This window comes from Sinocyclocheilus rhinocerous, unplaced genomic scaffold (genome assembly GCF_001515625.1).
Source record: "Sinocyclocheilus rhinocerous isolate Xijiao unplaced genomic scaffold, SAMN03320098_v1.1 scaffold327, whole genome shotgun sequence".
Lineage (NCBI taxonomy): Eukaryota > Metazoa > Chordata > Actinopteri > Cypriniformes > Cyprinidae > Sinocyclocheilus > Sinocyclocheilus rhinocerous.
In genome coordinates, this window is record NW_015649610.1 from 494954 (window position 1) to 504289 (window position 9336).

The following is a 9336-nucleotide window of genomic DNA, read 5'->3' on the forward strand; positions in this document are numbered from 1 at the left end:
AGCCCTAGTCTTGTAGTTGAGGGGCAAATTAAAAGCATGTAGCGGCCACAAAGAAGGTGTTAATGAGCACCCTTCTGAAACCTATATTCAAATGGGACTGGACAAGTAATGCTAACATTGTTATTCCCATAATACCTCAGGGGCATTTTCCAGATGTCCTGACCTGTTTGTCCACTGTCGCCTGGCCACAGTGTCTTATCAGTTCTTCTTTCCTCTCTCTCTTCTTACTCTCATGTCTGCCAGTAATGCTGCACGATTAATCGAATGAGATTGTCATGCGCATTTTGTTAGTAAAGCCGGTTCTGTAATCAGCAGTAACGTCAAAATGCCCAGCTTGGCTAGTGTTCACATAAACATAGTCCATTTTGACTAAGGTAAACAGTTGGTATAAAATCGGATGCATGTGAGTGAATTGGATCTGTACATTAAGTCTTAAAGTGACAGTAGCCTTATATACCCGCTGCTGTCTTGTCTTGAATGTTTTTCAAACAACAAAATACAAAGAAAATCACTCAGCTTTTGACTGAATAACTTTAGTTTAGCTTTAATATGAATCAGTATAGAATATTTCATTCATGCAAAGACAATTCTGTGTTTTATTTCTGTGGTGTTTTATTTCTCTTAGATAGCTTAGGCCAACCTACCTGCATGTTTTCTATTGTATTTATTTATTCTTTAACCCTGTAATTAGATAAATTATTGGAGTACATTTTACAAGAAAATAAAATTTCAATCTTTTTACTTCAGAATTTCATTTTTAGTTCGATGTGTTACTTGATGAATTATTTGTGAGATTTAATTGCAGTTTCTGAGGAAACATTGTTTTTACACCACATTTTCTTTCCAGAGTAGTTTGAAAGGAGTGGACATTCCTTAAATTCACATTGTTTACAGCTCAGGATGTAGTTCAGCCCTCATGATAATAGAGACGGAAGAGCAGGGCTGACTACTGCTTATTGGAGCTCATCCAAAATCTTGTGTGTAGTTCTCCTTTCTTCTCCTTTGCCAAGGTCAAGAGGTCCAGAATGTTTTTGCAATTGGTGGTTTTTGTATGAATGTGAAGGATCTTCTGGGGTTTCTCAAAGATGTGGTAACAGAGCTGTTATTTTGGCATCTAAATTCCCACTGAACCAATCAGACTTTCCTCTGAAATGTTTGTTTAGTGATAAGGAGTACAGTGAGCATGAAGCCCCACCCATAGTTACCCATTTATATCTATAAGGAAAATGAACTATAGAATATTTGAATACAGAATGTCAATTTGGCTGTTTTTGAAAGCATGTATTGCACAAAAATTGTAGTGTGAAAAGCTATATGTAGGCTACTTTATAGTGTTTTACATTTATAATTTTTTTGCACACAATGTATAGCAGACAGGCATGAGTTTGGTTATTTTGTATCAACCATTCATTTGCAAATTTTCTGATGGAGTATTTTTTTATCCAGTTAATTGAATAAATAATTGACAGATTAAACAAAATTTCAATATGATTGTTAGTTTCAGGCCTACTTTAGAGAATATGCCATTCACTCTCTTCATATCGGCCTACTGATGCCGTCATAAAGATGACATCATGATTGCATCATAAAGCTGCATTGTCTCCAAAAACTGCTTTAACCAGTCTAAGATGGTTTGCCAGGTTCTCATATCTTGGTCAGTGTGGTCTGTTAGCTGGTTTTATAGGGGTTTTGGGGAATTAAGAGCATCTTAAATCAGCTAGCCTTATATATATGACATCATGATATCATCATAAAGCTGCACTGTAACATCAAAAACCGCTTAATCCTGCCTAAGGTTGTTTGTTGGTCTTAGCTGCTTCTCCCAGTCTAGTCAGGGTTGTCTGTTGGCTGGTTTTATATGGGTTTTGGGGATCTATGATCAGCTGAAAACCAGTTTAAACCAGTTAAGATGGCTTTTTTTCTTCCAGGATGGCATCACTGCCTGATCTTGGGCCACCTAGGCGGGCATCATCATATGTGACAGCTGACGTCTGTCCGCTCAGCTTGTTCAGATACACTGGCACAGATCCTAGCAGACCTACGTACTGGTTCTGTTCTGTCAAAATTGGCTCCAGACAGTGAGTCTCTTCATTTAAATTGAAGGATTTCATCTATTAATTGTGTTAGTAACACATCAGGATGTTAATTCCACTGAGATGAGAAGTGATGGTATGTTTGGCGACATACAAACAGCACTTTCTGAGTCTGTGTGTGTGTACACGCAAAGCTTTGAGCAGGTGGCTGCCGTGCTGTTGTCTCATTGTGTTTGGTGTGTCAGTGGATGCTACCAATCTGAGCCGCGAGACACCAGTTCTGTTTCCTTTGTGAGCGGGCGAGAGAGAGAGAGAAAGAGGATAAGGAAGGAGTGGAGAGTGGATAGTGACAGAGAGAGGCAGATGGAAGCGACGCAAACGCCCACCAGCCTGATTTCTCTTCCACCTCCTCTCGCAAACACGGCTTTGTGTGTAATGATTAACCGATCGGAGAAAGGCGAGAAGATACCACCTCAGCCCTCATAGGAAGTGACACATGCACAGCAACATTATATAAACACACAGTGTCTTCGATCAGAGAACAGTGAACATGACCGGACCAAAAGGAGGATACTACAAAGCAGAATTGGGTAGGAACTTACTGTAAATACTTTGATGAGGGGAAATGTCACTCTGTGAGCTTGATGTCAAAATTATCCAATGTGTTTAGAACTGTGGCAGGTACATTCTTTTGTTTGCCTGTGCTTTGTTATGGCTCTTTGTTATGAGGCTGTTCAGACCTACTTGATCGAGTTCTTTGTTTACTTAACATGGTGGTGACATTGTTTTGCGTTGTTTCATTGTGGGCTTTTTCTGAAATCAATTAGTTTGTTTGCTCTTTGACCTGGTCAGCCGCTTATGAGAATAGCTACTAACATGGCTCCTAACAAGAATAGATTATATTCTTTTGGGGCAAAAGTATAGATTAAATTCTTTTGGAGTTGTATTTTTCACTATATAAATGTGATTTTGACACTTTGTTCTTGCATTACAGGGGAGCCACACAAATTTGACCCCACATTCAGAGGACCTGTTCACAACAGGTAGAGTAAATCTTACTTCCTTGTGATATTTTTCCTTGTGATATTTGAAGCCACATGTATCACATGATATACACATATACATATTATTATTATTATTATTGTATATTATGTCTCGTCAAATATGTATTGTGACGAGAGGGGCGGGGCCGAGAGCCGTGGGAACGGAGCGAGGCCGGTGGAGTAATTGCTAATGCGCGACACCTGCGCCACTCACCGGTCTCGAGTCTCACGGAGGAGCTCCGGAAGGATAAAAGTAGGAGCGACAACGGTGAAAGACGAGAGAGGACCAGGCCTGGAGTTTATTTTGTGTTTTGTGTGCGGCAGTTGTCCGCGAGGGGCTGCCGCTTTACTTTCGTTTTGTGTTTGTTTATTTGATTAAAATCTTTAAATGTTCGCCGGTTCCCACCTCCTTCTTCCCGTGACTACGAACTTTGTTACATATATTTATTTATTATATTTATTAAATAAATATATTTAATTATAAGTTTATTATAAGCAAACATACACTTGTTTTCATCCTTCTTTCCACTCTGAGGCAGAAGTCTCTAAACTCATCCTTTCCAATCATCCTACTACTTGTCCCGCAGGTATTCACACGCACTTAATCTCTCTCTCTGTCTCTCTAATAACCGCATTAGACTGAATTACACAACGCGTTTCTCTATTAATAGTAAAGCTGTGGCTTTAATTCCTGTAGAAACAATGATGCTACCAGCTCCTTGTTGAGAAAGATAATGTAGCTCTTGAGCGATTAAGCTATTTAGTTGATAAAACTGCGGGGCAGCGCTAAAAAGTTTGTTCCTGAATGTCTGAGTGGGAGTGCACAATGTAAACATGAAACATATGCAGTTACCTATATTGTACTGTGGTACAGTTATGGAGGCCCTTCATAATGCAGAGGTCAGCTGCCTGCTCTGCCAATAGTTAGAAATGGCACTATAGTGTTTAATAAACAGCTGTTTTACTAAATTCTGCTGAGGTGAAATTCAGTGCAGTCATGTATCGTGATACGTATCGTATCGTGGCATCTGTATCGTGATATGTATCGTGACTTTGCTGGTGATACACAGCCCTAGTATATATAATGCCCCCAAAGCATTATATATATATACATACAGCTAGGCCAGAAACAAACACACATGCACCCTCATAGCATTGTCTTTTCATTTTTGTCCTGATTTGCATGTGTCTGTTATTGATAAAAATATTGACTTCATTCATGGACCTGTCGCTCCGCTGGCCTGTTTCTCGCTCTGATCCAGAGCTGCTGGTGGATCAATGGTTAGTTCGGTAGTGATAGTGGACAGCACGACTTTCACCCCACAGGAGCAGAGAAATCAATGACTGTTGCTCACATGTCTAGAGTTGCTTTTCCTCATTAACATTCAAACTCAATAGGATTCAGCAGATTGTGAGGTAATTCTGCTATTATTGGACAACAAGCCATGGGTTTTTAATGTATTTTTGTTGCTCTCAATAGAGAGTGGCCATCACAGTGTGCAACCCAGCGTGTTTCTAATGGGGCTTTCCTTTGCTTTTACCGTATTTATAAGGCCCAGCTACTGCTAATTAGGGTTGACTGATGTAAAACGCTTAAGCTCTGTCGGGTTAGCACAGCATGCAGTACTTCGCTGTGCTATGTTTGCTGTGATGAGGTGCGGTACAATCCACGTCACAGCTGACCCAGTTGTTTATCATAGTGGCTCAGTAATAAATTGATAAAGTTTTTTTTAGTTGTTTGTTGTTTAATAAACCTATGACTATGATTTATGGAAGAGATTAAATTATTTTTAGTTTTATTATTTCTCGGAGCATAAAAGGAAAATTTTCTTCACACAGACATTTTCTATAAAACAGCAGTTTATAGTGATCACATCATGTCTAACTAGGGCTGGACGATATGGCCAAAATTGATATTACGATATATTTCTTAATTTCGGTCGATACGATATAATTCCGATATCGATATGAACACTATTTATCTGAAATAGAAATCTTTTGTAACATTATAAATGCCTTTATCATCACTTTTGATCAATTTTAAGCATCCTTGCTAAATAAAAGTATTAATTTCTATAATTTCTTTCCCCAAAAAATAATAAAAATTATACTGAATGGAATAGTGTATAATGTTACAAAAGCTTTTTATTTCAGATAAATGCTGATCTTTGGATCTTTCTATTTATCAAAGAATCCTGAAAAAAAAATGTACTCATCTGTTTTAAATATTAATAATCAGCAAATCAGCATATTAGAATGATTTCTGAAGGATCATGTGACACTGAAGACTGGAGTAATGATGCTGAAAATGTACCTATGTATGATCACAGGAATAAATTACATTTTAAAGTCTATTCAAATAGAAAGCCATTTTAAATAGTAAAAATATTTCAACATTTTACTGTTTTTGCTGTACTTTGGATCAAATAAATGCAGCCTTGGTGAGCAGAAGGGAATTCTTAAAAAAAAACAAAAAAACACAACATTAAAAATCTTACTGTTCAAAAACTGTTGACTGGTAGTGTAGGCTGATTATTCTTATAGATTGAAACAAATGTGCTTCAGCCAGAAAAAAGGGTATGAAAAGTGCTCCGAGTCGCTGCAGAAAACAAAAAAAATGAACAACAAAAACTGGAAATGTTGCTGGAGACGGGCTTATTTAAAATGAAAACTCATTCTCTGCCAGCAGGAGGCGCTTTTAGAGTGATAAAACTAGCGGTTTCTCCAGTAACGGCTGTAATCAAAGCAGCTCCGCTCATGAACGCTTCTTTATCAGATCAAATGAAAATGCCATCGAAACTTTTCTGAAGACAGTCAATTCCCTTCAGAGATACATTCATATAAAACACCCGCGCCGTGTTATGATTTTGAAACATGCAGTGCTCATGTTTATTCAAGTCAAACGGCACAAATAAATCAATGTATGGGAAACTGGTAATGTATATCGAAATATCGGAAATGTGTTTAAAAATCATATCACCGTTATTGAAAAAAATTATATCGCGATACATATTGATATTGAATTATTGTCCAGCCCTATGTCTAACTATAGAAAGCACCATTAAAGTCCATATGAAATCTTCTAAAGTGAGCAGAACTGCTGTGACCAGATCATTGAGAACTGGATCAGTCCGATTTGTGAACAGATCAATCTTTCCAATTGGTTCTTTTCAGTAAACCTATGAACTATTTGTTCACAAATTAGAAGTTGGTCCAATTTTCAGACTTAACCTATTGACTCAATGATCTGGTTGCAGCTTTTCACTACAAATTTTGGTCTGTTCCTCACACAAAGTAGTTGTATGACTTGGAATATAGTAAACAAGTCATATGAGCTAGTTTTCTGGTGAAGAGTCATAGTTTGTATTTTCAAAAACAAAATTAAATAACCTCCTTTGGGGTTGGAACAATATGAGGGTGAGTATATAATGACAGAATGTTCATTTTTGGATAACTATACCTGTGAATAAGTTTATTTTCTTTTCTCTTTTTTTGTTGGCTACTTTTCCACCAGTCCATTAACACTGTATCTCCGAAAATATCACCCAAGCTGTATTGCGTTAAATGTCACTGACTCCCAGTAACACGACAAATCTGCACCTTTGTGTGAAAGTGGCCCGACGCAACCACCCACTCCCCGTCTGTGTTGAGCAGAATTTAAATATAGCTCAGGGAACGCTGTTACAGATGACACTGTGGGTTTGTAGCTCTTGGGTTTGTAGTTTACACATCAGACACGTCACTCATTTCTACTGTCCTCCACATTAGCTGTCCACTCAAAGCTGCTGTATGCTGGGAGTTAGTCAGATTTGGATTAGTGCAGTCAGAACTACACAAGACTAAAGCTTACTGTCCTACTGAACCGTATGACTACATCCCAGTTAGCGTACATACACTCTGCATTACAAGTATATACTTATGAATGTGTAGTATCATTAGGACACGTACCACAATATAAAGGTGTCAATGCTACAGACCTCCTGGCTGTGTCTTGTTACCATCTAGCTAACTCATTATTTTAAAGTTCACTGTTTTCGAGTTCTTGTTAAAAACTACTTACGGATGTTTGTCCTTGCATTTAGGTACTTTTTATTGGAGTATATCATCTGGGCATTTCTAGCTTAGTATGTTTAGTGTATTATAATTTAGGATGCACTGCCAGTATAATTTTAGTATTCTTTTTTTTACCATTATAGTATTTATTAATGTTTGGAATTAGATTTTATTTTATATATTTTAAGTTTTAATTTTTAATTTATTTTAAGTTTTAATAAATTTGTTCTTTTTATTAGTTTTTTTTATTTATTTCAGTTTAAATTTTTTTTAGTACTTCAACTTCAACTTTTATTTCAGGTAGTTGTCAATGCAACATTTTTCATTTTCATTCATCTAATATTTACACTGCCGTTCAAAAGTTTGGGATCAGTAAGATTTTTCAAAAATACAGAAAAAAAACGGTAATATTGTGAAATATTGCAATTTGTAATATTGGTTTCCTATTTTAATATGCTTTAAAATTTTATTTATTTCTGTGAAGCAGCGCTGAATTTTCATCAGCCACTACTCCAGTCTTCAGTGTCACATGATCCATTCTAATAACTGAAACTATTTTTTGGAACCTGTGATACTTTTTCTTTGATTCTTTGGTGAATAAAAAGTTAAAAGAACAGCATTTGTTCAAAATCTTTTCCAACAATATAAGTCTTTACTATAATTTTTTTTATCCATTTAACACATCCTTGCTGAATAAAAGTATTAATTTCTTTAAAAAAAAAAAAAAAGAAAGAAAAAGATTAACTGACCCCAGACTTTTGAATAGTATAGTGTATATTGTGACACAGAATTTCTATTTTGAATAAACACTGTTCTTTTTAACTTTTATTATTTTAGAATCCTGAAAAAAGTATCACAGGTCCCAAAAAATATTAAGCAGCACAGCTGTTTCCAACATTGATTGTAAATCAGCATATTAGAATGATTTCTGAAGGATCATGTAACACTGAAGACTGCAGTAATGATGCTGAAAATTCAGCTTTGCTTCATGAATAAATTATATTTTACACTATATAGAAAACTGTTATTTTAAATTGCAATAATATTTCACAAATTTACATTTTTTTCTGTATTTTTGATCAAATAAATGCAACCTTTATGAGCATAAGAAACCTCTTTAAAAAACATCTTACTGATCCCAAACTTTTGAACGGCATTGTTTATATTTTTTAAATAATTTCATTTCATTTAATGAAGTCAGTTTTTAATAGTTTTAGTATTTAGTTAACAGTAACCACCCTGTGCACTACTTAATTACTTGCATACTATGTCGGAGGAATAATCGAATGAGGATGCAGCACATCTGTTAATCTTTTCTGTTGCCCTGCTCTGACCTCATTTTCTCTGTCTGCAAAGCTGCTATTTAGTTCGTTTCAACTAGTAGGTTGGCACCCAAAAATGGGTCACAAGTCTGTTCTAATGGGGTACAGTCAGCATGGAAAAATGACTACAAATACAGTATATGTGCTCTGTGTATAGATGTATGTGTGTTTTAACACACTGTGTTAGTGATTAATGTTATTTTGTTTCTAGATTTAGAGTTCACAATGGTTCTAAAAGTTTGATTTTACAACATTTGATTAATTAGGAATATGTAATTAGTTAACATATTCATGTACTTACTGAAATTCCATTATGAATGTAGCTATAGTGTGATTTATTCATTTAGCGCTCACATCCTCTCCCTTACATTCTCTTTTCTCACATTCCCACTGCAGGGGCTGCACAGACGTGCTTTGCTGTGTGATCTTTGTCATCGTCATCCTCGGTTACATCGTTCTGGGAACAGTGGGTGAGTTACACTCATTAACGTACGCTTCAGCAGAGAGGGTTGTGTAATGCGGCTCATGAATCCAGCGCTATTAAGGAGCCAAATAGAAGAGGCAGGGGAGCGTCAGTCGTAAACAGCAGCCTAATGCAGTGTCATTATGTTCAGTTACACTCCCCTCACCGTATGTGACTGTTTTTATAAGGACAGTCATTTAGTCCATTCTCAAAAAAGCAAAAGGACTCACACGAACCCATTCATTCACTGTGACATTAGATCGGTTACATTTTTTGTGGTTTAAATATGGAGTCTGTGGTTAAATCTGTCAGAGGCTCTTCTCTTGTGCCGTTTCTGGGAGACTCACAGCTTGCCGACTGTTGGATCTGTCTGTGTTGGAAACATGCTGCCTGTGATTGTTATATATATATATATATATATA

At 36.4% G+C, this 9336-nt stretch overlaps 1 protein-coding gene across 1 annotated transcript in view; it reads left to right on the forward strand.

Annotated features, from left to right (window-relative positions):
- Window positions 1-2374: 2374 nt before the first annotated feature.
- Window positions 2375-9336, forward strand: part of LOC107710904 (choline transporter-like protein 5-B) — a 22151-nt gene continuing 15189 nt past the window's right edge. The window contains exons 1-3 of the mRNA XM_016515773.1: window positions 2375-2623; window positions 3028-3076; window positions 8848-8921. Of these exons, the coding sequence (XP_016371259.1) occupies window positions 2584-2623; window positions 3028-3076; window positions 8848-8921 (163 nt within the window). The 5' untranslated portion in view covers window positions 2375-2583. The remainder of the gene's footprint in view (window positions 2624-3027; window positions 3077-8847; window positions 8922-9336) is intronic.